Source organism: Acomys russatus, chromosome 27, assembly GCF_903995435.1.
Source record: "Acomys russatus chromosome 27, mAcoRus1.1, whole genome shotgun sequence".
NCBI classification, from domain to species: Eukaryota; Metazoa; Chordata; class Mammalia; order Rodentia; family Muridae; genus Acomys; species Acomys russatus.
In genome coordinates this window covers 58,202,331-58,228,641 of record NC_067163.1, presented here as the reverse complement: position 1 = coordinate 58,228,641, position 26,311 = coordinate 58,202,331, and the positions used below count along the sequence as shown (strand labels likewise).

Below are 26,311 nucleotides of genomic sequence, written 5' to 3'. Positions count from 1 at the left end.
TAAATAAATCTTTAAAAAAAAAAAAAGAAAAGAAAAGAAAGGAGAGACAGAGATGCAAGAGACAGAAAGTTATAGAAAGAGAGATGGTGGAAGGAACAGAAAAGAGAGGAGGGGCAGGAACTGAGGCCATGCCAGGCATTAGCAGAAGACCTAACAAAGACAACCAGCCCTGGTACCACAGGCAGAACTCCAGCAGGACAAGGATGAGGCAAACACCTGAGCCCACTCCCTGGAGCCAGGGAAACTGAGGCAGCCAGGTGCAACCTCGCCCCAGGCCTGCCTACAGGAATTTCCACAGACCTGCCTGTTTCCCACAGTCTCACGTGGGCCCCATACCTGTATCACCAGGTTATAAATGGAACCGGATCTAGCCTTTTTTTTTTTTTTTTTCCTTTAAGAAAAGCCTAGGCCCAAATAAGGAGAGGGCTTCAGGCCGGTGAGCTGGCCAAGTCCTCCGGTGTGCAAGCGAGTGGCAGCTGGCCCGGCAGAAGACTTGGGCCTCCTCCAAGACTCGCCCGCAGGAGGGCGGGCACGCAGGGCCTATAAGGCCTGCTCCCCCAGCTTGGGCCGCTCACTCTGCTGGGATCCGAACCCCACAGAAGCCATGGAGGCCATCAAGAAGAAGATGCAGATGCTGAAGCTGGACAAGGAAAACGCCATCGACCGTGCCGAGCAGGCTGAGGCGGACAAGAAGGCTGCCGAGGACAAATGCAAGCAAGTAAGAGCCCTGCGCCTTGCTGGGCTGCTTCCGGGCGGCCCGGCACCCTCTCTGGGCTGACTTCTTCCCCTGCCTCGGGCTGGGCCTGAGGATGAGCTTCCCGGGAACTCTGGGGCCTAGGCACTGTGGGGAGAGTGGGGGCTCCTGCCCTGTACTAAAAAAGGCAAGGGTGCCTGCTGGGGAGGTGGCTCAGTGCTAAGGGGGCCTGCCTCCAGGACAGCAAGATGGCCTACACTCAGGCCTGGGGAATCCAGTTGCTGGGAGAAAGAAGCACACCTCCCCCCCCACTCCCCCAGCCAGCTGCCTTCTGATCTCCCCCCTTGCACCATGACACTAGGATGTATAGTTTTGTAACAAAGCAAAGCTGAGGGCTGCCCATCCCGCCCCTCCGCGCCACCCCCCCTCCTTCCTAGCAGGTGGTGGACAGCGGCTCAGGTGGAGCATCTATACTCTAGCCGCAAAAGCCACTGTGGTCTCTGGTGTGAGAGGGGCTCACCTTAGCAGGCTCAGAGGGAGTCTGAGAAAGGGAGGAGAGGGCCGACCATGAGCTGGTCGGGTGTGAGTCAGAGCTGGGTGTGGAGGATCCTCTCCCGTGAGTGACCTCAAGCCTGTGTGGTGTGTGAATGCTGTGTTTCCTCACCACAGGCTCGAGGTGAGGAGGAGAAAAGTGTCTGTCTGTCTGTCTGTCTGTCATGCTACTGTCACAGCCACGTGATGATCATATCTTGTTGGGACTGTAGAGTCTTTTGGTACTTGCATCCATGAGCTGTAATCGGAACAGCCGTTGCCCTGTGTGCGTGCCTGTGTGTCTAGATTAAGTGTGTCAGTGTGTCCCCCGTTGTGACAGCAGCCTAAAAAGGAGGGTGACCTATGATGTGGTGGGCAAGAGGAGCCTGGGCTCCGGACTGAGGAGCACTGAGAACTCTGGAGACAGGACATCAGGCTGCGGTGACAGGGCCTGAGACCACTTCCACCCTGAGAGCCTTGGAGCTGTCAGAAAACAGGAAGTTTGGGGAGCAGCTGCCCAGGAGACCTTGGGGTGAGGATTTCCTTGGCTGGGTGGGGGTGCGTGTGTCGCAGTGTGGATACTGGCTCAGCCCTCAGGCAGCCACTCTGGTGACTTGGGCAGAATCAACTCACTTGTTTCCCATAGTGCCCCACTCTGCCCTCAGGGAGCACACACGTACACGTACACACACGTACACATGCACACAGGGTCATTGGAGAAACCAATGGGGACACCTGCAGCCACAGAGAAGTCGGGGCGGGGGGGGACCAGGAAGGTGGCAGCGAACTTGAAGCCTTACCCAGACAAAGAGCTAGTTTAGACAGAAGGCTTCATCTTGTGTGCCCTGGGACAAGCGCCTCCCGGTAAGATGGGGATTCACAGGCACCTCCCCAGCTCCCACGGAGGCTCATGGGTGACGGTGCAGGTGAAACCCTTGGCCCCGTGCCTAGCTGGGAGTAAGCACTCACTGAATGGAGGATTACACCTTGCCCCACCTGACTTCCCCTTTGGGGCCCCTGGTGCCCATCCCCCACTGTCCCTGGACTGCCGGAGGAGCCTGTGTGGCATATCTGTGTAGGCTGGCTGCACTCCTCCTCCTTCCCTGGAGGACCCTCCCTGGCTGGACTGCCGGCTTCTGCGGATCACGGAGCCCTCAAGGTTTGGCCTTGCCTTGCCTTGCCTTGGGAAACAGAGAAGCAAACCCGTGGCTTAATCTCCCAAGGGAATCTAGTTCTCAAAAGAGAAGATTCTCACACTTTCCAGCCAGCTCTGTAGCCAAAATGGTGGCAGTTTGCCCTGCTTCTCGCTGGATTCCCCTTTGCTCTGTGTGTCTATGTCCCAGGTGACAGAGGGTTGGAGCCCTGCCCGCATCGTCCTCTGCTTTACTTCCTTGAGGCAGCAATTCTCACTGGTCCTGGAGCTGGCCTGGTGGCCCAGAGGAGCCAGGGATCCTCCTGTCACTGCCCCCCAAAGTGCTAGGGTTACAGCACATGCACATCTGTGTGTTTTGGTTTTTTTGTTGTTTGTTCGTTTGGTTTAGTTTTTCTTTCTCTTTTCTCTTTCTTTCTTTCATTATGTATACAGTGTTCTGCCTGCAGGCCAGAAGAGGGCACATGTAGATGTTGTGAGCCATCATGCTGGGAATTGAACTCAGGACCTTTTGAAGAGCAGGCAGTGCTCTTAACCTCTGAGCCATCTCTCTGTGTTAGCCTTGGCTGTCCTTGACTCACTTTGTAGACCAGGCTGGCCTCAAACTCACAGTGATCCGCCTGCCTCTGCCTCTCGAGTGCTGGGATTAAAAGTGTGCACCACCAGGCCCGGCTGGGGTTTTTTTTGTTGTTGTTGTTGTTCGTTTGTTTGGTTGGTTTTGTTTAATGGGTGCTGGGGATTTGAACTCAGACCATCATGTTTGTAAGTGTTCTTACCCTCTGTGCCATTCCTCCCTCCCCATTCCCCTGCCCCTGAACAGTTCGTTTGTTTGTTTTTTTCTATATTTCCAAGTCTTTTTTTCTCAAGCAACCTGCTAGAAGTGACTTGGGTTTAAGTCGAGGTCTTTCTCATTTTGTTGTGCTTTGTGTTTGCAGGGAGTGGGGTGCACACGTCGAGATTGGAGGACTTTTAGGGGCTTGCTTCTTTCCTTTTGCCTTCTGGGTCCTGGGTCTGAACTCGGTTTTCAGGCTTGAAGGCAAGCACCTTTCTTCACTGACCCATCCCGCTGTTGTGGCTTTTGACACGTGACCCAGCTACGTAGCAAAGGCTGGCCTGCAACCCACAAACCATCCTCCTGTCTGAGCCTCCCAAGTGCTGGCCTGACAGGTGTTCACCACTGTGCCTGGCTGCAGGCCTCCATCTTTGAGCCCTCAGTGAAACCTTGGGATGCTCTGTGTGGGTCACACATGGAGTAACATCCCAGAGGCCTAGAGCAGAAGGCAAGGCAGAGTACAGAGGGGCAGTCACTCCTCCTGGTAATCCAAGCTACAGGGTAGACATGGGTACCGATATGGACCCCCCTTTCTCTAAAGGGCCCAGACCCGCAGGAGAATGGAGGACCATCTGAACCAACAACCACCCCCCATAACCCCCAGGGACTCCGGCCAGATTCGGTTCCCAGCTGTGCCTGCCCATGTGGAAGCAGGATGGAAAACTGGCCTGCTGTTTCCTGCCCACTCCCAGCCCAGGGTAGCAACATCTATCACTGCTGCCTTTGACCCTACATCCTGCCTCCACCTCACTAAACTGTGTATTCTGTGACCACTGTACTGGGAGAGAAACTGAAGCCCAAAGCACCATGGCTAGATAGGGAAGGCTGTACGCCCACATACTTTATGCGTGGAATTTGGAGAGGAGAATGACCCAGTTCCTGTTGCTGTTGTTTATTTTTCATACCCGCCTTCTATCACTGGAGGCTTTTTGGAGTGAGTCACTGATCCAACCGGCAAGCTCCTGGGGGCTGGAGGACAGGGGCCCGGGGCCGGGGCCTAGGGGTCAGGGGCTGGGGGCCGACGACTGGGGGCCAGGGGCCGGGGGCCGGTGACTGGGGCCCAGGAGCCAGGGTCTGGGGGCTGGAGTCTAGGGGCCGGGGTTGGCAAAGTGGGCAAAGCGCTTGCCGCACAAGCAGGAGCACCTGAGTTTGGATTCCCACATCCTATGTAAAAGCGCAGCACAGCGGGGCATGGCTGTAACCCCAGCACTGGGGACACAGGGACAGGAAGGTCCCTACCCAGCCAGTCGAACCAAAGTAGTGTACTCCAGAATGTCAGAAACCCTAACCTACCCCTCCCCCCGAAAAAAGAAAAAAGAGTGGAAAGTGATAGAAGCAGATGCCTAGTGCTAGCTTCTGCCTTCCACACAGGTGAGCACACTCAGACTCACACACATGCACACACACAGTGAGCACTCTCACGCACACACATATGCACCATCCACATACCAAATCACTTCCTGCTATGTTCCACTGCTGGTGCCAACATGGCCCCCAGTGAGCAGGGGCTGGGGACACAGGGGCTCCCCAGCTCTTAGGAAGGAGGCTTGGTGGGCATCTTCACAGCGTAAGATGTAGACGGCAAGCCTCGGAAGTCAAACCAGCACTGACGTCAAACTTCCCTGTGCCCCCAAGCGTTCCCCTCTCAGGAAATCAGTTTGCTACTCTGTAGCATGGGGCCTCGGTGAGTCTGTGTGACTAAGTCCCTGACTGTTCTTGTGTACAAACTGTCTCCCAAAACATCAGAAACTCAGTCAGCAGCCCAGTTGGGTGAGAGGACACATGTCTGTCACCCAGCACTCTGGAGGTGGAGGCAGAAGGGTCAGAGATTCAAGCTCATCCTTGACTCCAAAGGACACTGGAGGATATCCTGGGCTAACATGAGCCCCTGCCTCAGAAAACAAACAGGGGCTGGAGAGACGAGATGGGTTAGTGCTTAACAGCAGGGGCTCCTCAACCACAGCACCCGCGTCAGGCAACTCATAACTGCCTGTAACTCCAGCTCCAGGGGATCCAGCGCCTCTGCAAGCAGATGCACTCACATGTGCATACACACACACACACACACACACACACACACACACACACACCTATTTGTTTTTAAGCATACAAACAAACCCTGTCAAAATTTTTAACCTATGAGTCCAGTTGGGCCAAATCTGCTTCACACTGAAAGAGGTCCCCAGGCTTGGCATACAGTAGGTGCTCAATAAATACTCCACAGGTCCAGACGCCAGCCCGTGGTCTGAAGTGTCTTTAAAGGAACTGACTCACTCTCTTAGTCAAAGATGGTTACCTGCCCCAGAGTGTTCGGAGTTCACTAGAGTAAGGTTTTTATTCTGTCGATAGGGAAACCAAGGCCAGAAAATGGGCCAGGAGTCATGGATCTGGGGCTGGGAGCTGGACTCTGGCTCTCCGCCTGGAGGTCAAGACCCACCCTTTAGCCTGAAGTGCTAGGGAAGATGGGGTGGGCCCAGTCACATCCGTTACAGTGGCAGCCTGGGACGATGTCCAGGGTGGCCTTGGGGATGTCAGACAAGCCAGCTGGGACCGCTCTCTGCCTCATCTGGACCTGGCTCTCCCATGGAGGGTGGGCTTTAGCTCCTACCCGGTGGGTTGTGCCTGGCCTGAGCTGGCAGCATTGGTTGCATCCAATCAGCCTAAAGCCTCAGGACCTCCCTAGTGGCAGCTCTTACAATGCCCTCCCCCCCTTAGGGTGGAAAGAAAACAAAGCCTTAATCCCAGCACTCCAGAGGCAGAGACAGCAAAGCTCTGTGAATTCAGGGCCAGCCCGATCCACATAGTGAGACCCTGTCTCCAAAAATAAAAATAAAAAAGATAAAAAATAAAATAAAAAAAGACAGTGCCACCACGTCTGGAGGTAGAGACAGGGGGATCTCTGTGAGTTTGAGGCCAGCCTGATCTACAAAGCGAGTTCAGGACAGCCAAGGCTACAGAGAAATCCTGTCTCAAAAAAAAAAAAAAAAAAAAAAAAGCCCACAGCATCTAACGTTCTCTTGATGCTGTGTGTGTGTGTGTGTGTGTGTGTGTGTGTGTGTGATCATCTTATTTAACATTTATTGTCCACATCGATTAGAGACTTGGTGTGAGCATGCAATCAATTCCCAACAATTCTGAGAACTGGCTTCTAGTCTTAGCGGGGAGGGCATGTAACCTAAAGACAGGCAAGCACCCTCCGTGCTTCCTGCTCAGGGAGCCAGCACGGGGAGCTTGGCCCGTGAGGGCTGTGTGCTCCTGGCCACGTACAGCATTAGGGGTGAAGCAGTGGGCTACACAACAGAGCCATTGAAGCAGACACGGGAGTGCTCCAGTATCATGTGAGTTGGGTGGCTCTGAGAGCGGGAAATGGCGGGACAGATCCTCAGGACAAACAGGACTAGATGCTGGAGGAGGTTAAATGACACGTTAATTACAGATGCATGACAAATGTGCAAAAATTCCAGAGAGGGAGACATGAGCGTGTAAGAGAATTGGTCTTTAAGGAGAGTGTGCAAAGCCAGGCAGGACAACAGGATCTGGGCTCTTTGGGGGTGACACCATCCTCAGTGTCACAACCCAGAGCAATGGGGAGCCAAGGAAGGTTCCTGGCAGGAACTCAGGGAGAGAGCCAGAGGATACACCCTGCCTGAAAGCTGCATGCGGAAAATGGGAAAGCAAATCTGACCTGTAGTGTTTATAAAAGCAAATTAAAGCTGCGACTTCCTCAAGAGAGTGAGGACTCTGATGAGTCCAAGAATGACCAGCGTCTAGATCAAGAGAGGAGTGAAATCCCTCAACAGATAGCTGTATTCAGTAGTGCACGCTTACTTAAGGGAGGGGGTGGCGCGAGGGAGAGAGGTTTTTATTTTATATGAGTGGGTGTTTTGCCTGCATGCAGGCCAGTGCAATGGTGTCATGGAGACAGAGTGTCCCCCTAGAACAGACGATACTTTGTATATACTTTTTGCTTTCTACATTAATGTGGGGGCGCCTGTGTGAGGTCAGAGGACAATTTGTGGGAGTGGGTTCTGTGGATGCACTCTGTGCGGCTGGCTTCTTTACCCTCGGAGCTATCCCACCAGCTCCTATAGGCTTTTTCTTCGCATGGCCTCAAACCCCAATCCCTCTGCCTCAGCCTTTCAACGCTGGACGACAGGCGTGCACCACGACATCCATACTTTAGAAAAGGAAACTAAGGCCCAGAGAGCTGGGACTCAGACCCTCAGGCTGACTTGCTCCCCTCTGTGTCTCCAGGTGGAAGAGGAGCTGACGCACCTCCAGAAGAAACTCAAGGGAACGGAGGATGAGCTGGACAGGCATTCCGAGGACCTGAAGGACGCGCAGGAGAAGCTGGAGCTGGCGGAGAAGAAAGCCTCCGATGTAAGAGCCTGGCCGGGCCAGGCGGGGCGGGCTGCGCGGGAGGACTAGGAGCCTGCAGGGCAGCGGCAGCCAGCGGCGGCCAGCGGTGCCGACGTCAGCCCCCCCCGCCCGGTGCTGACGTCGCCAGCCAGCCGGGGTGACCTCATCGGTCCGACGGCAGCGGCCGGGGGGCGGGGAGAGGCGGGGGCGGCCCCGGCGTGGCCAAGGCTCGCGGGCCCGGGCGCGGCCGCCCAGCTGTCGCCGGAGCCCAGCGGAGCGAGCGTGCCATGGCCGGCCTCAACTCGCTGGAGGCGGTGAAGCGCAAGATCCAGGCCCTGCAGCAGCAGGCGGACGACGCTGAGGACCGCGCGCAGGGCCTGCAGCGCGAGCTGGACGGCGAGCGCGAGCGGCGCGAGAAAGTGAGCGACCCGGGCCCGCGCCGTCCCCGACCCCAGCTTTCCTGCCGCGCTGCAGCCCAGCGCGCTCCCGAGCGCCCTCTTTTCTTCCTGGCTCCGCGCGCGCTTCCAGCTCTCCCTCCCTCCCTCCGTCCTCTGCTTGGTTCATCCGCACCCTGGGTCCCCGGAGCGGGCCTCTTATGCTGACCAGGCAGGAAATCGTTTGGAGAGGGGGGCCGCGGAACGGTCCTGCTTGGGGCTCGCTGGGACAGACACCTCGGTCCCATTGTCTGCGGCTGGACCGCGGTGGGGGCTGGGGCGGCGCGCGCTCTCGGTCCTTCACGCCCGAACTTTACCGGAGCGTCCCCAGGGTGCGGCCGCGACGTGTCCGCTGAGGGCGGGGTGGGGAGAAGAGAGTCTGGATACGGCATTGCAGGGCCCCCACCACTACCTTGTCTCCCCCAGGCCCCAGGGAACACCCGCTAGAAGCCCCTCCACCCGCCGATGTGGTAGCGCCCACTTTTATGCGCCTTTGCTGAGAGTCCGAGGACCCGGGTGCATGAATAGTTCTGAAAGAGGAAGGGGTCTCCGCACCTCCTCTTCATCCCTGGGTCAAGTCGGGGTTCGAAGGCAGATCTGGGTTCTAAGTGCAAAGCTCTGGCACCCACAAGGCACTTGATTCACTTTTCTTTCCCAAGAGTCCGCTAGAGGTGGGTGGACAGAGGAGACCAGGGAGGTGCATTCCAGACGGTTCCGGGGCCCTGAGAGCCCCCAGCCGGATTGAGCGGCGTTTGCTGGTCAAGGAGAGTCTCAGACAGGGGAGGGATGTTGGGGGGATGTCTCGGACTCAGGGCGGGGATCCTAGAAACTACCAGGCCAGGTGGAGTTGGCAGCGCAGGCACCGCCTGGGCTCCTGCCAAGGTGGCCTGGGCACCAGCGACAGCCCGGCCTGAATGGAAGTGTTGAATCCCTCAAGGACCGCGTTGGCTAGTGGAAGCCTCAGAACCGGGTGGAAACTCCACACAGTAGCTGTTCTGGCCTCTCACACTCCAGTCCCACCCTGACATCTCCAAAATGGCACCAGACTCCAGCCAAGCCAGGAATTTGGCAGCCCCGGGGATGGGGTGCGGGGGATGCCTTTTGGAAAACTTGGGGCTTCTTTAAAAGTTCCTGTGACAAAGTGTGCTTGCTTCTCGTGGTTGTGTAAAGACTTCTTAAGTTGATTCCAAGCCAGGAGCACCCAGACCAGGAATGGGGGGGGGGGCGGGGGACGTGGGGCGGGGGGGGGGGCAGACTTCTGGGCCTGTGTCCCAACAGCTGGTTTCATTTAGATTTTTGTGTGATTAACCGACGTCTTCCTGTTCCTTGGCCACAAGTATCTAGCAAGCCTCTTTTACCTTATAAGGGAAACCCTTTGTAGCCCGTGGAAGGCTTTGATTGCAGGAAGGGGAGGAGCTCAGGATGACTAGGCTGAGTGTGAGTGTGTCTGTGCCGTGCCCGCATGCGCTGCCGTTAATGCATGTTTGTGAACAAGAGCTCCTTCGAGTTTAAAAAAGTTGAAAATGTGCCAAGATTCAGAGTGTGCCTCATCAGTACAGATTCTTTGCCTTTTCTTTGAGACAACTCATGAGCCAAGAAACTCTGTGGCTGTGAAAGTTGCTTACTGCCCTGGGTGTGGCCTCGGGAGCCCTGCAGCCCTGGCTCCTTTAGAGGCTGGGATGTCATGTCACTGAATGGCACAGAGCCCTGGGTCCCTTCTCCTGTCCTGGATGAACTTGAAAGGCTGAGGCAGAGGAATCAGAAGTCCAGGGCTAGACTTATGTGGCTTGAGGCCAGCCTGGGCTACATGAGACCATGACTCAAAAAACAGCTAAATGCGTCCAGGACAGCCAAGGCTCTAGAAAAGAAAAGAAAAAAAAAAAAAAAAAAAACCAAAAAAAAAAAAACCAGTGAGTACAGACAGGTCCGAGGCTCTTTATAGAAAATGACAAAAGCTAACAAAATAGATAGTGGTCCTGGTTGCATATTTTTGCTAAATATACTAAGAACTGAAGTGGGCAAGAACCAATCCTGTCCTGATTGTTGAATGTGATTGGTATTGATGTCCTAAAAATTAAAAAGAGGCACCATGGGCCACTGAGATGGTTCAGTTGGACAGAGGTGCTTGCCACTAAGGCTGATGACCTGAGTTCAAGCCCCAGGATTAAACCATATGGGAGACATACACACAGGCACAGATTGAGGGAGGGTGGTTACAGAGAGAGAGAGAGAGAGAGAGAATGTGTGTCCGTTTGTCCCCGTCCGTCCATCCATCCGTCTTTTTAAAGATTTATTTATTTATTATTATGTATACAATGTTCTGTTTTGTGTGTACACCTGCAGGTCAGTTGAGGCCATTAGATTACAGTATAGATGGTTGTGAGCCACCATGTGGTTGCTGGGAATTGAACTCAGGACCTCTGGAAGAGCAGTCAGTGCTCTTAACTGCTGAGCCATCTCTCCAGCCCCATCCATCCGTCTTCTGTGTGCTGACAGGCAGCATATCCTGTTCTCATACTTTCCCTGTTGTGGAGCTGGGGCAGGGAAGGCCTGCACTCCCACTGAGTTCTTTAGCTGTCCCCATATAGTGTTATCCCAGAAAGGAAGCTGATTGCATGTTCATGCCTTCCATTGTGTCTCCTGCTGAGCCTGTGCACCCACACGCAGTGCATGTGCTGGGAATCCACACTTAGGTCTTTTTTTTTTTTTTTTTTTTTTGGATTTTCAAGACAGGGTTTCTCTGTGTAGTAGCCTTGGCTGTCCCAGACTCACTTTGTAGCCCAGGCTGGCCTCGAACTCACAATGCTCTGCCTGCCTCTGCCTCCCAAGTGCTGGGATTAAAGGCGTGCGCCACCACCGCCCGGCCACACTTAGATCCCTATGATGTGCAATCAATGCTTTTACCCACTGAGCCAGCTCCCCCTCTTTCTGGTATTGTGACAGAGATCTTGCTATATAGGAGCCCAGGCTAGCCTAGAACTCTGTGCTTCGCCTTCAGTCACCTAAACTGAGATGGCAGGCAGGCCCTGTTCAGTGAATCTCCTGTGACCAACGTCCCGTGCTCCCTCTCCAGGGTGGCCACCCCTGGGTGACAAAGAGGGAAGTCACCCCTGGGTGACAGAGCCCCAAGTCATTGACGAAACCCTTGCACCGATGGGCCCTCCTTGTCCCCACCCTGAAGGTGTGTGGGACTTGAGGATAAAGCAATACCAGGGCCAGCTGGGTCGCTCAGTTGTTAAAACTGTCAGTTGTGCCAGTAGCGAGGCTGCCTTGAGTTTAAATCCCAGGACATAGGTCCCCTCTTACACACTAAATAAATGTAATTCAGAAAAATAATAACAAAGCCTAGCAGTAAGAGGGCCTACACACACCACACACATGCGCACACATACGTACATACTTGCATGTGAACACATACACACACGCACCATACACACACGCACCATACACACACGCACACATACATATATACACACGTGCGCGCACATACACACCACGCACACATACATACAAGCATGTGCACACACACGCACATACATTCATACACACATGCGCACACATACACACACCATACACACACGCGCACATACATACACGCACATACATACATACACACAAGCACACACATACACACACCATACACACATGCACACATACATACACACATACGCACACACGCACACACACACACACACACACACACACACACGTCTTTCCTGTATGTTAGGGATAAGCCATGCCATAGCCTTGTCATAGCCCTCAGTCCTGTGAGCCTTTCAGGCTTTGAGAGATACAGGCATGGAGAGTGACACACCTGCTTCTGCTTTTCTGCACGTGTGTCAGGGCCCTGGAAAGCAGTTACCGAGGGGCAGTACAGCTCCAGGGCGGAGCTCTTGCGGAGCCTGCACAGCTGCCCCCCACCCCGTCCCTTTCCCACTACAAAAGGAAAAGAGCAACCACAAACAACAAAACACCAAAAAGCTAGCGCCAGTGCTGAGCCGGCCCGAGCATTTTTTCTTTCTCACACCAGACAGCTCCGTGGTCTCTCAGTGGGACTGGACTCTGGGACATGCTGGGTGTGTGGGATCAGATTCTGTGGCATGCTCAGCTGGGTCCCTGTGAGCCCAGGGACAGCCTTTTTTGAGAATCCTGCCTTGAGCCTGAGAAACTTCTGGAATTTACCCTAGTACTGAGTCTGTGCTGGGTCAGGGAAAGGCCAGCGCTAACCCAGTTACACAGGGGATTCTGTAGCTGAAACTGCCTCCACTTGGCTGTCCTCCTGCCTCAGCCTTCAGAGTGCTGGGATGTTAGGCTTGTACCACCAGCTTGGCCAGCCAGGCTTCCTTCCTTCCTCCCTCCCTCCCTTCCTTCCTTTCTTGGGGACACTGTGTCTCCCTGGCTGGCCTGGAACTCACAGAGGTCCACCAGCCTCTCTTCCTTCCAAGTGCTGGGATTAAAGGTGTGCACCACCCCAGGCTTGGCTTTCTCTTTTTACTGCTGCAATTCGATCCTTATTCAGCTCATGGTAGCTGCCCAGGTTATTTCTCCTGTGTTGACTTGGTTGGCCATTGGTCAGAGAGTGGATTCCCCTGAAGTTTTCGGGGAGACTGGAATTTTATGTTCGCTGAGGTGCTGGGTGCCTTGTGTCAGCACTCCAAAAGCAGGAGGATCCCAAAGTCCAGGAGCTGGACACGAGCCAGGCTACTGCATGAGGCCCCATCTCACAGATCAGTAGTTTTTACAAATTTAACTTCAGATGAGTGTGAATTCTCTTGAGCCTGGACCCCGGGGTGGGCCGTGGTAGGGAATCAGGATCATTGAGGGAAAGTATAGGGGTGTCACCAACTTTGCCCTTTTTTGTTTGTTTTGTTTTTCGAGACAGGGTCTCTCTGTGTATCCCTGGCTGTCCTGGACTTGCTTTGTAGACCAGGCTGGCCTTGAACTCACAGAGATCCACCTGCCTCTGCCTCCTGAGTGCTGGGATTAAAGGCGTGCGCGCCACCGCCCGGCTTTCCCCTTCCTAACGTGGCTGCATCTCTGACTTCCCAGGCTGAAGGAGATGTGGCCGCTCTCAACCGCCGCATCCAGCTGGTGGAGGAAGAACTGGACCGGGCGCAGGAGCGACTGGCCACAGCCCTGCAGAAGCTGGAGGAGGCGGAGAAGGCTGCGGATGAGAGCGAAAGGTAGGGTGCCTCCCACCTCCGAAAGACTGGGGATGGTGGTGCACGCCTGTAGCCCAGTGCTGGGGAGGTTGAGGGGTGTGAGTGAGAGCTGATGGCCCAGAATATAAGTACTTAAATCCCCAGCACCCACATGAAAAGCCTATGTGGTTACACAGGAGGACGCAGTGGCTTGCCGGCGGCCAGCCTACCTCCAAGCTCAGTGAGAGATCCTGTCTCAAGGGAAAGACAAGGGGAGGATAGAGCTGAACACCTGACAGCCTGAATGGAAAAAATTTGTGATGGCGCTGGTAAACTCAGAGCTGAAGGGATTTGGAGATGTTTGTTTTAATTCACTTCTTTTTTCTGTTTTACTTTGTCTGAGGCAGGGTCTATCCATGCAGTAGCCAGGCTGGCCTCAACTCCTAGCAGCCTTCCTGCCTTAGCATCCAGAGTGCTGGCATGACAGGCGCTCCGCCATGCGCTCAGCTTGTTTTTCTCTATGACAGCCTAGGAGAACACTTTCTAGCAGGCAGAGAAAAGCAAAGTGGGCAGGCACAGGGGTAGGGCCTCAGAGTGTGTTCCTGATTTCTGGGGAAGCCACGGTTCCTCGCTTGCCCGTTTCTAAATGATGCGGAGAAAGGAGGAAATAAAGATGGATTGGGCAGGCATGTCAGTGTACACTTCCATGCCAGGACCAGGGAGGCAGGAGCAGGGTGCCCTCCGCCTCGTGCCTGCGTGGTGGTGCCCTTTGCTGTGGCAAGCTTGAGGCTCTTGGATGACAGCAGCTGTATTTTAGGCACAGGGCATAACCAGCCATGGCTGTGCTTGCAGCTGGCTGTGCCATGCTGGTGGTGTCGGTGCTGCATTTGGGCTTCCATAGGGAGCTCTGTCCCACTGTCCTCAGGAGTGGGTGGCTCTGCTGTGTCTTGGCTTGGAGGGTGGAGCACAACCTGTGCAGATGCAGAGGTCCTGGCCACGAACAGTGTGGCCGGCCCAGCACTGAAGGGTCCCAAGTGCAGGCCCCTCCCCAAAGAACTGTTTTCAGTTTGTGCTACTGTGAATGGAAACCAGGCACTAGACAGCCACTAGGGGCTGGTGTCTGTCTGTCTGTCTGTCTGTCTCTCTCTCTCTCTCTCTCTCTCTCTCTCTCTCACACACACACACACACACACACACACACACAGACACACATTTAAATAATAAAATTAAGAAAAAAATGGGCCAGTGAGATTGCTCAGTGGGTAAAGGCCACTCAGTGACAACCTGAGTTCAGTAAGTGCCTGGGTCCCATGTGGTAGAAGGGGAGATCCAGCCCCTGCAGGTGTTTCCCACCCTCCACACGCGTGCTGGGGCACGTGTACTCAACAGCAAATATGTAAGTGTGAAATTACGCTAATAAATAAACCAGGTGTTTGTCATATTCCACACTTCTAATAACAGGTCACGAACCCTTGTGCCTAGCTTCCATCTTTGGTTTATGTGTGTGTGTGAGCGAGGTGTGCTTGCATGTGTTTGAAACAGGGTCCTGGGTGTCCTGGAACTTGCTATGTAAACTCGGCTGGTCTAGAACTCACAGAGATCTACCTTCCTCTGCCCTCTCCGTGCTGGGATTAGAAGGGCGCCCTAAGCAGTTCAAGTCTCGGACTGAGCGGGGACTCATCTGCTAAGCTGTACATCTGGTCGTGAGCTCCGGGACACTGTCCCCTCCCCAGCAGTGGCTTTTCTGTGGTGCTGGGGGTAGAGATGGAAGCACTTAACCAGAGCAGGCTTTGCTCTGAGGTGGCTGAGTCATTCGGCTGCCCTAGGACGACATCCTCCTTTCTGACTGGGAAGACATAGGTATCCTTATCTGAAATGCTTGGGACAGAAAGTATTTAGGAATTGGGGTCTTTTTAGATTGGGGGGTATTTGCATATGTATAATGAGATATCTTAAAGGAAGTTCATATGCATCCTGTATCCCTTCTACGTGGGGCCTGTGAGTCATTTCCTGCGTTTCTAGCGTGCCCTCCTTTTAGCAGTGGCCTGTCATGTGAAGAGTTGTCCATTTGTGCTGTGAGTGGGCCTTCCTGGTAGAACTCTTGCTTAGGATTTACACAGTTTTTGAGTACCAGCCCCTGTATGTCCAAATTAAAGGTTTATATTGAAAGCCAGGCATGGTTGTGTGTGCCTTTCACCCCTGTAAAGAAAAAAGAAGAAAAGAAAAACCTCCTAGCTTATCTTTGAGCACTTCGGACTGCTCAGGCTGTGCCGGCCTTTCCGGTAGTGTTGCTCTGCAGCTTGTCCTTTTGTTTCCATTTAGACCTCTCTCTGGAAGCTTCCAGCAGTCCCCACCCCCACCCCCAGCATAAACATTTCCGCCCATCCTGGGCTTGGGTTCTTTCACTCCTGTGGCTGAGCTGTGTGTTTTAGCTTGATTGGTTAGCTGGTTTAAAGGGTTTTTTTGTTTTTTAATACAAAGTCTTGCTATGTGGCACTGGCTGGCCTGAGCTCACAGAGGTCCCCTTGCTTCTGCCTCTTGAGAGCTGGGGCTGGAGGTGAACAGCACCACACACACCGCACACTGCAGCGCTAGCTTTACTGTTTGCTTTTGGTTGGTTGGTTTTTGGTTTGGGTTTTTTGAGATACGGTTTCTCTGTGTAGCCTTAGCTATTCTGGAGTCACTTTGTAGACCAGGCTGGCCTCAAACTAACAGAAATCCACCTGCCTCTGCCTCCCGAGTGCTGGGATTAAAGGCTGCGCCACTACGCCTGGCCCCAACACACTTTCAATGTCTATTTTTTGTTTGCTTTGGTTTTTTGTTTTTCGTGTTGTTTTGTTTTTGTTTTTGTTTTTTGAGACAGGGTTTCTCTGTGTAGCCCTGGCTGTCCTGGACTTGCTTTGTAGACCAGGCTGGCCTCGAACTCACAGCAATCCGCCTGCCTCTGCCTCCCGAGTGCTGGGACTTAAAGGCGTGCGCCACCACCACCTGGCTGCTCTTTTTTTTTTTTTTTTTTTTTTTCTTTTAAGCTTTTGTTAATATTGACACAAGATCCTGCTATATAGCCCAGGCTTGCCTGTACTCAAAGGCCTGTCTCAGACTCCCAAAGTGCTGGAATGACAGACACTGAGCACTCGACTGCCTGACTCCTCCACTAAGTTCTCTCCCTGACCTTAGCTAAGCCCAGAGCCAATAAGGGCTCGCCTACTACACCTGCTCCTCAGCATTCCGCAAGTGTGGCTGCACACTCCACAGCCACTACTGGTGCTCAGGCTTGCCTCATGTGGGAGTACAAAACAGGGGTGCACCCTCAGGGGCCAGAACAGCTATGCTGCTTAGCAGCTCTCTATATAACCTTAGACTTTCTGTGCTTCGGTTGCTTTGTCTGTAGAGTGGCGATAGTGTACACACAGTGGGGACAATATACACACAGTGGGGACAGTATACACACAGTGGGGACAGTATACACACAGTGGGGACAATATATACACAATGGGGACAGTGTACACACAGTTGAGAAAGTATACACACAGTGGGGACACAAAACACACAGTAGGGACAGTATACACACAGTGGGGACAGTATACAACACACAGTGGGGACAGTGTACACACAGTGGAGAAAGTATACACACAGTGGGGACAGTGTACACACAGCAGGATGTGATTGGGGAAGCTGGGGTATTTGATAGTGTCTGGAGGTCCACCAGACATGGTGGTGATGCACACCTGTCGTTCTAGTGTTGCTGAAGGCCGCGGCAGGTGTAATAGCCTGGACGAAGTAGCACACCCTGTCTTCTAAGAGCTAAAGCAGGGAGTGGGGGTGGGTAGGATTGAAGTTAGTCAATAAGAATGCTTCCTTGAAGCCGGGCGTGGTGGCACATGCCTTTAATCCCAGCACTCGGGAGGCAGAGGCAGGCGGATCGCTGTGAGTTCGAGGCCAGCCTGGTCTACAAAGCGAGTCCATGATGGCCAAAGCTACACAGAGAAACCCTGTCTCGAAAAACCAAAAAAAAAAAAAAAAAAAAAAAAAAAAAGAATGCTTCCTTGGGGCTGGAGAGATGGCTCAGAGGTTAAGAGCACTGGTTGCTCTTCCAGAGGTCCTGAGTTCAATTCCCAGCAACCACATGGTGGCTCATAACCACCTATAATGAGAGCTTGTGGACAGTCACACATGCAGGCAGAACATTGTATACATAAAAAAAAAAAAAAAAAAAAAAAAAAGAATGCTTCCCTGGCATCCACAAATCAGGGTTCACTCCAGCACTGAGGAGGTAGAGGCAGGAGGATCAGGAATCCAAAGCTACCCTTGCCTGAATAGTGAGTTTGAGGAAGGCCTGGGCTGTATGAGACCCTGTCTCAAAAACAACAAGAGCAAGCCAAAACCATATGAGGTTAGGGAGAGTGCTCCCTGGGTTAAGTGCTTGGCACAAAAGCCAGAGAACCTGAGGTAGCATCCCCACCCCCTCGTAAGAGCTGGGCTTGGGGGGCCTGTAATCCCAGCGCTGGAGAGGCAGAGACTGAAGGATCCCTGGGGCTCCGTGGTCAGCCAGTCTGTGGGGAACAGCAAGCTCCAGGTTCAGTAAGAGACCTGTCTCAACAAGATAGCATGGGCGGGAGAGATGGCTCCACTGTTAAGAACACTTGCTGGAGCAGGGCGGTGGTGGCACACGCCTTTAATCCCAGCACTTGGGAGGAGACACTCTGTGAGTTCAAGGACAGCCTGGTCTACAAAGCGAGTTCAGGACAGCCGAGGTTATGCAGACAGACCCAGTTTCAGAAAGAAACGAAAAAAACAAAAACAAAACAAAATATTAAAAAGAACACTTGCTGGATTCAGTTCCCAGCACCCAGATGGCTCCTCAATAAATGGATATGGACGTTGACAGACAGTAGGTCTTCATCCTTGCTTGGGTGCCGGGTGGAGGCGGCATCCGAGGACTTGGCTCTGACACCCTGCCCCACCCGCTTGCAGAGGCATGAAGGTGATAGAGAACCGAGCCATGAAGGACGAGGAGAAGATGGAGATACAGGAGATGCAGCTGAAGGAGGCCAAGCACATCGCCGAGGAGGCTGACCGCAAGTACGAGGAGGTGAGTGGGACCGATGGGGGTGGCGGCCGGAAGCTGGAGGAAATGGTGCTGATGCGAGTGGGACCAATGGGGCAGATGCCGGAGGAAGTGGTGCTGCTGATAGGGGCCCAGCGGAAGCCCAGACTCAGGACGATTACCTCTGCGGGAACATCTGTGTTTCCAGACACAGCCACTTGGCTGGGAAACTATCTTGATGGTCCCCAAAACAGCCATGCAGCCCCTTGTCTGAGTTGCTGGAGACCAGCTGATCAGCTCACTCCTCTTGTCCCTTAAGCTGGATGTGAGACCAGTTGGCGAAGCTGAGGGTCATGACTGCCAGCCAGGATCTGCTGGGGGGGTTGTTTGTTTGTTTGTTTGTTTGTTGTTTTTAATCTTCTTGGACAAGGATCTCACACTAGCTCAGGCTGGCCTGGAATTCCTGTTGCGTAGGCTAGCCTTGAACTCTTGAGTCACTGTTGCCTCAGCTTTAGAGTGCTGGGATTATAGGTATGAACCATTATGCCTGGCTATCTTATTTTTAGTTTTCATGTATATTTTTTTCTCCATCCCTCCCCCCCACAGAAAGGTACTCCTATAGCCCAGGCTGTTCTCCCTATGTTGAAAAGAATGCAAGGATGACCTTGAAGCCCTGATTCTCCTGCCTCCATCTCCCAAAGTGCTGAGATGAACCACTACAGCTGGCTGAATTTGGTTTGGTTTGGTTTTTCGAGGCAGGGTTTCTCTGTGTAGCCCTGGCTGTCCTGGACTCACTTTGTAGACCAGGCTGGCCTCGAACTCACAGAGATCCACCTGCCTCTGCCTCCCAAGTACTGGGATTTAAAGGTGTACGCTACCACACCTGGCCTGAATTTCAATTTTTAAAGAAAAGTTCTAAGGTCTCTGGCCAGCCTCCAAGTCCTTTTTATGTAGCCAAGGGTAAACTTTAATTTCCGATTTTCCTGCCTCTGCCCCCCAAATGCTAGGATTACAGGCCACCATGCCTGGTTTCGTTTTAGTTTTGAGACTGGGTCTCCCAAAAAGAGGGATGACAGATGTCAACACCACACTGAAGGGGCTCTGGCCCTTCCTCCCTCTGCGTCTGTGTCTCAGCTCTGCTTTTCCTTGTGTGCCTCACTATGGGGACCTGAGATTTTTCATCCTGTGGAGGGAGCAGCATCTGCAGGGCATGACCTACTGGTGGGCTTGGGTCTCAGTTGGGCCTTCTGTCTTTGTAGGTAGCTCGAAAGTTGGTCATCCTGGAGGGTGAGCTGGAGCGAGCGGAGGAGCGAGCAGAGGTGTCAGAACTGTAAGTGGCAGACTGGCCTCCAGGCGGAGGAGGGAGAGCCGGCTGCGCTGGTTGAGGGTTGCAGAGCTAGGTTCTCTGCTCAGGCGCGCGGGCAGCCAAGGCTCAGGGCACATCCTCGCTTTGCAGAACGTACCACTGTTGGTTCTTACTACCAAGGGACGCTTTACCTAGCACAGCATAGAGGCCCCAAGCGGCTCCTCCCAGCCGAGACTACAGCTTTGCTTTGTTTGGTTTGCTTTTGTTTTTCTGCAAGAGGGTCTCTCATACCCTGGGGTGCCTGATCCTCCTGTTATCCTGTTGGAGTGACAGGCATGCACTACCACACTGAGTTTTTTAATTTTTGTTCTTCACAATTTTATTTATGTATTTATGCACACTGTAATACTTTGATCACATTACATCCTTCACACTCTCGTTTATGCCCCCCCACCGACCCCTTTTTTCTCAGTGTGCCCCTCCTAACTTTAATTTCTTCTTTTGTGTGACCCATTGCAGTTATTAGGGGTGTGTGTGTGTGTATTGTATGTGTGTATATAGAGAGAGAGAGACAGAGACACAGAGAGAAAGAGACTGGGAGGTGTGCACACACGTACACACACACACACACATATATATTAACGTGAGCATGGGTGTGGGTTATTTACCTGAGCAAGGCAACTTGGTGAATAGCTACACCACTGAGAAATGTCTCACCCCCACCCCCGCCCCCAGGCCATTAACTCCTGGTAGGTGCTTGGAGAGGATGACCTCATGAGTCCGTCTGTCCTCCATGATGGAATGCCAACAGGCCCCGTCCTGTGCAGGCCTTGTGTAATTAGACACTGTGGCTGTGAGTTCATGGCTGCGGTTGCCCTGTCTTTCTCTGAAGACCATGTTTCACAGCCCTGCTGCCGACTTCTGCCTCTTACATCCCCCTCCCACTTTCTCAGAGTTCCTTGTTGGCTGCTTTTGAATTTTTTTGTTGTTTCTTTAAAGATTTATTTATTAGGTATACAGTATGCATCAGATCCCATTATAGATGGTTGTGAGCCACCATGTGGTTGCTGGGAATTGAACTCAGGACCTCTGGAAGAGCAGTCACTGCTCTTAACCACTGAGCCATCTCTCCAGCCCTGCGTTTGAATTTTTGAGACAGGGTTTCACTATCTACCCAAGCTAGCCTGGAACTTGGGATCTCCCGGCCTCAACTTGGCACAGCCAGCCAGTCAGGCCATGAGTCCATCACAGGGTGCCGTCTGTAGATGGCAAATGCCCCACAAGGGTTTCAGGGCTCCGCTTCTGACACACTCCTGTGGAAGCAGCTCAGCTAGAATTTCACAGGTCCCAGTAGACAAACACAGCTCTCCCCTTGGCCCTGGACCAGGGCTTCAACCCCATGAGAGCCCTGCGGGGCTGGGAGCACCTGGCTTCACTGCCACATTCCAGCCTTGCTTCCTGGAGTGTCCGCTGTGAACTCTGAATGCCGTCTCCCCCCTCCCCCACTCTTCTTATTTGCACACCTTCCTGAGAAAGCCTGGCTAGTCACGGATTTCACAAGGCCTGATTGCCTCATCCCTGGCAGGTGCCCTCCTGCCTTGTCTGTGCTTCTGCCTGGCAGCAGAGGGTTTGATAAGCTCCCAGCATTCCTTGCGTGGGGGTGTGGGTGTGGGCTTCTTGGAAGGGAACTGCTTGCTGTCGGGGGAGAGAGAAAACACAGATCTTCTGTCTTGGTGCAGAAAGTGTGGCGACCTGGAAGAGGAACTCAAGAATGTCACTAACAACCTGAAGTCCCTGGAGGCTGCGTCTGAAAAGGTCAGTTGGAGTGGAATTTTCTTCGTTTTGTCTGTCCTTCGGTCCAGGTGACCTGGCATGCGCCTTGGTGTGAGCATGTGGACCTTCATTATTGGGAGCCTTACTGAGGCAGGGTCTGTAGCCTGAGGGTCACCGGTTTGGCTAGTCAACTAGCCAGCCTGTTTCTCCACAGATGGGCTGCCACACCTATCCAGTTTGTATGCAGATGCTGGGCCCCTCCATGCCACATGGGTGCTTTGGGTGCTGCGCTCACCGAGCCAGCTCCCAGCTCCTTCTTGAAGTATTTATTTAATGTATATAAGTCTTTCACCAGAATGTCTGTCTTCTGCAGGGTGTCAGACCCCCTGACACTGAAGTTACAAATGGCGGCGAGCCTCCATGTGGGTGCTGTCAGCTGTAAAAGAAGCAAAAACTCTTAACCACTGAGCCGCTCCAGTTTCCTCACTCCTTTTTTTTAACAGCTGCCTTTTGGTTTCTCCCTCAGTATTCTGAGAAGGAGGACAAGTATGAAGAAGAAATTAAGCTTCTGTCTGACAAGCTGAAGGAGGTGAGTGTGACTCCACACCCAAGAGGCCCAACCTTTTGAGGGGCTAACCTGAAGCAAAGTGGTGACTCTCTCCCTCTTCCCCAGGCGGAGACTCGAGCTGAGTTTGCAGAGAGGACAGTTTCTAAACTGGAGAAGACAATTGATGACCTGGAAGGTGAGAGTCTCCTCTTTCTTGCATGACACCGAGTAGCCGGGTGAGGGGGCGGGCAGAACTGGGCTTTGCTTCCAGAGTGAAGTCTTCAGAATTCTCAGAGATGCCTTGCATTTTTTTTTTTTTTTTTTTTTTTTTTTTTTTGCCTTGCATTTTTTAAATGTCTTCAGTTCTTACTGGCCTCTCTCCCAGAAGCAAGGCTTATCTTGGTGTGAGGAAAGGGGGAGAAGGGGGGGGCTTCAGGGCCTCGGTTGCCCGGGGCAAAGCACACTCAGCGTTTCTTGGAGTGACTGTGTTATTCCTCAGGATACACAGAGCACGGAAATTCCAAGCACTTGGGGCTGGGATCCTCCGGGCTGTCTCATCCAGGAAGGGAGCAAAACTCATTCCTCACATCCCTTATCCATATAAGGGAAAATATTCCATTCCAAAGGGTGACCTTATCATTAAATCATCAGAAGTCATCTCGGGCCCAGTGGTGGTGGTAGTGGCGGTTATTTATCTTGAGACAGGGTCTTACAGTGTAGACCAAGCTGGCCCTGCCTTTGCCTCCCAAGTCCTGGGATGAAAGGTATGTACCACCACACCCAGCTCACCATTGTTATAAGGGCTCATCTAGGCTGCTGCTGCTCAGAAGCCCAGCCCTTAGCGGTCACTCCGTACGACCGCTTGGTTGACATGGGGGGCTCAACTTTGTCTTGGTTCACACTCTGTTTTCTCATTATTCTCCTGTTTGTCTACCCTGTTCCATCTCAATTGTTCAACTTCCCTTCCTGGGGACACCACCCCCTAGATAGGGTGCCCCAAAATCTCAAGTAGATGACTGTCAGCAAGGATCCGAGCCAGCCCCCAGTGATGTAAGCTCTCTGAGGGCAGTGGGTGCCACTGTGGATATTTAGCAGTCCCCAGGTGACCCATGTGGCAGGCCATCTATATCCTCTGTCCGCAGGTGACACATGTGGCAGGCCATCTATATCCTCTGTCCCCAGGTGACCCATGTGGCAGGCCATCTATATCCTCTGTCCGCAGGTGACACATGTGGCAGGCCATCTATATCCTCTGTCCGCAGGTGACACATGTGGCAGGCCATCTATATCCTCTGTCCCCAGGTGACACATGTGGCAGGCCATCTATATCCTCTGTCCGCAGGTGACCCATGTGGCAGGCCATCTATATCCTCTGTCCGCAGGTGACACATGTGGCAGGCCATCTATATCCTCTGTCCCCAGGTGACCCATGTGGCAGGCCATCTATATCCTCTGTCCGCAGGTGACACATGTGGCAGGCCATCTATATCCTCTGTCCGCAGGTGACACATGTGGCAGGCCATCTATATCCTCTGTCCCCAGGTGACACATGTGGCAGGCCATCTATATCCTCTGTCCGCAGGTGACCCATGTGGCAGGCCATCTATATCCTCTGTCCGCAGGTGACACATGTGTCAGGCCATCTATATCCTCTGTCCGCAGGTGACCCATGTGGCAGGCCATCTATATCCTCTGTCCCCAGGTGACCCATGTGGCAGGCCATCTATATCCTCTGTCCCCAGGTGACCCATGTGGCAGGCCATCTATATCCTCTGTCCGCAGGTGACCCATGTGGCAGGCCATCTATATCCTCTGTCCTTGCCACCTCATCTTTGATCTGGATTCAGATGCCTCTGGCTATGGCCAGGATGAAGGTGTGGGGAGTTGGCTTTCTGTCCCTCCCAGATGAGGCTCTCTTTATCATAGGAAAGTGAGGCCCACGTGGTACTTTTGAAAATAAGGAAACAGCACCTGACGGTGGTGGCTCATGCCTTTAATCCCAGCACTCAGGAGACAGAGGCACTTTGGGGATGGGTGGGTGTGCGGGCCCTTCTTCCATCTCAGACCTAATTAACAAAACACGCTGTGGAAGCCAGGGTTGGCAAGAGAAAACCTGTGTTGAATCTCACCGCCACTACTGGAACTGTGCAGCATCGAGCAAGCAGGTTAGCTTTTCTGTAAACCGAAGGTACATTCTGGAGTACCAAAACTGTTGCCTAAAAACACTGAGCAGCCACCTCACAAGAGCATCTAGTTAACAGTCCTTCACCCAGGCTGGGCGGGCCAGGTCGCTGTAGATTGTTTCTGTGGTTTCTGAACATTTCCAGGCTGACCCTATCATCGTTAGGGAGGCCTTTTGTTTTCTTCCAGCATTTGAATGACTCCTGGCCTGGTCCTGTACCAACCACCACTCACACAGACCAGTTCTGTCTCATGCCTGGTCATGCAGAGCTCCCAATGGCTTTCTAAAGTTACCATATTTACGTACTTATTTGGTGGTGAAGAGCGCACACAGTGCCGTAGCACAGATGTGGAGCTCAGAGGACAACTTGAGGGGGAACCTGATGGGCCATCTCACAAACCACCCATTTACTTATGTGTTTACATTTATTTAATCAGCTCAGTTATTGAGTAGTTTGCCTGCAGTCTTGGGTTCCGGTCTTGTGTCTTTTACCTGGGATTTAACTCCACTGCCAAGGCCACACATTCAGTGAACACCTCATACTTGGAATTCCAGTAGCCACCCCCGGATACTCCAAAGGAAAAACAAATGTACTAAGTCAACTGTATTTAGGACCAAAATCTTTTTTGTGTACAGCACCTCCTGAGTTCTGAAGCATCTCAGTTCTCATAAGGCCTCCATCACACACACTGGTTATTCTGTCCGCTTCGCAGATGGGCAAACTAAGACCTAGAAAGGTTAAATGGTTCACTCCAGTGGTACAGTTTAAGGCTTTGGTCCGAGTGCTCTGGCTCAAGGGTTGTTGGACTTAGCAAAGGAAAATACAGGACAGTAAGTCAAATTTGAGTGTCACCAAGGCAAAAGTTGTTTGTTTTGTTTGGGTTGTTTTGTTTTGTTGTTGTTTTTCAAGACGGTTTCTCTGTGTAGCCTTGGTTTTCCTGGACTCGATTTATAGACCAGGCTGGCCTTGAACTGACAAGATCTGCCTGTCTCTGCCTCCTGAGGGCTAGGATTAAAGGCGTGCACCACTGCCACCACCAGGCAACATTTGGGATGTTAAGATTTTAATTGTAGTTTATATGTCAGTTCTCTTTACACTATGAGTCCCATGGATAAAACTGATCGTCAGGCCTGGCAGCAAGTGCCTTTTCTTGATGAGGAACCAGACCCAACATTTTTCTTTGGATTAGCAGTGGTGGTGAGACAAGGTCACGTTCAGTCCAGGTTGGCCTCGGATGGACTGTGGCCCAGGATGACCTCTGCCTCCTGCCTCCCCTTCTAAGTGCTGGAATGTTAAGCCAAGCTCTTGCCCACATTCCGTTTTGTTTGGTTTTGAGATAAGATCTCATCACACAGCTCTGGCTAGCCTGGAACTCGCTGTGTAGATCTGGCTGCTCTCAAACTAAGAGACCCACCTGCCTCCTGAGTGTTGGGATTCAAAATGTACCACTGCTCCCAGCCCAGGACCCGTAGTTTATCGTGTGGTCTTTGATCACCCCATGGCTCTCCTAGCTCTGGCTTCTGCTGACACAGTTCGAGATGCTCCCTTTTCCTTCCTTTAACAATGTTGCTTATTAGTTCATTTTTCCTTCCTGTCTTAATCTTTACCAGAAAAACTTGCCCAGGCCAAAGAAGAGAACGTGGGCTTACATCAGACACTGGACCAGACACTAAACGAACTCAACTGTATATAAACCAAACTGGAGGGAAGAGTCCTGTTCTGACACCGCTGGACTGCAGAGAGCGCTGTGTCGTCCTCTCTTGTCAGAAGATTCTCTTCTTAGTATGTCTCCACCTTGCTGGAAATGCCAAGCAGATAACGAATTCATGACCAAATATTTTGTATCAGAAAAGCTTTGAGCACCAGTTAAGTTTAATTCTTTTCCTTTCAAATGGCACCAGCTTCTTCAGCTCTCCTTACTCTAAATTGCATTTATTGCTAACATAGGCAGGGAATTTCCACACTGAGTGTATTTGCTTAAGGCTGAGGGCATTTGGTTTCTGGGAATTAGTCATCCCCACACTTTGAAGCACAGGCACAAGTATCCAGTCACTTTTGGGGATTGTCACAAGAAAAAGTGTAGGAATTTTCTACCCAGAGCAAAAATTATGAGCAGGCTACTATGGAAAGCCATAAAGCACAGCGAGATTGGCCTGCTAGTGCTGTGTCTGCTCCACGCTCCACTGAGCAGAATGCAGATCCTTTAAACATTCCAAGCAAGGATGCTGGGGTGAGATCGCTGCCTGCGTCATCTTCTGGTAGCTCTTCAGCACTGCTCCCCTCACAGTTTCCTTTCACTCCAAAATTGTTCTGA

At 52.6% G+C, this 26,311-nt stretch overlaps 1 protein-coding gene across 2 annotated transcripts; it reads left to right on the top strand.

Annotated features, from left to right (window-relative positions):
* The first annotated feature begins 552 nt into the window (after positions 1–552).
* On the top strand, positions 553–25,907 carry Tpm4 (tropomyosin 4). 2 transcript variants are annotated; one of them, XM_051169691.1, is made up of 9 exons: positions 553–718; positions 7,462–7,587; positions 13,050–13,183; positions 18,116–18,233; positions 19,448–19,518; positions 21,234–21,309; positions 21,794–21,856; positions 21,941–22,010; positions 25,608–25,907. In XM_051169691.1, the coding sequence occupies exons 1-9, from the start codon at positions 605–607 to the stop codon at positions 25,688–25,690; spliced, it is 855 nt and encodes a 284-aa protein (XP_051025648.1). In that variant the 5' UTR covers positions 553–604; the 3' UTR covers positions 25,691–25,907. The 2 variants fall into 2 exon arrangements, with proteins under 2 accessions (XP_051025648.1, XP_051025649.1); XM_051169692.1 differs by lacking the exons at positions 553–718; positions 7,462–7,587 and adding an exon at positions 7,795–7,985.
* Positions 25,908–26,311: the final 404 nt, after the last annotated feature.

Coding starts and splice junctions, on each gene's coding strand:
- Tpm4 (XM_051169691.1), top strand. CDS start 605: ATGGAGGCCATCAAGAAGAAGATGCAGATGCTGAAGCTGGACAAGGAA. Junction 719..7,461: donor CCGAGGACAAATGCAAGCAA/GTAAGAGCCCTG, acceptor CTGTGTCTCCAG/GTGGAAGAGGAGCTGACGCA. Junction 22,011..25,607: donor GACAATTGATGACCTGGAAG/GTGAGAGTCTCC, acceptor AATCTTTACCAG/AAAAACTTGCCCAGGCCAAA.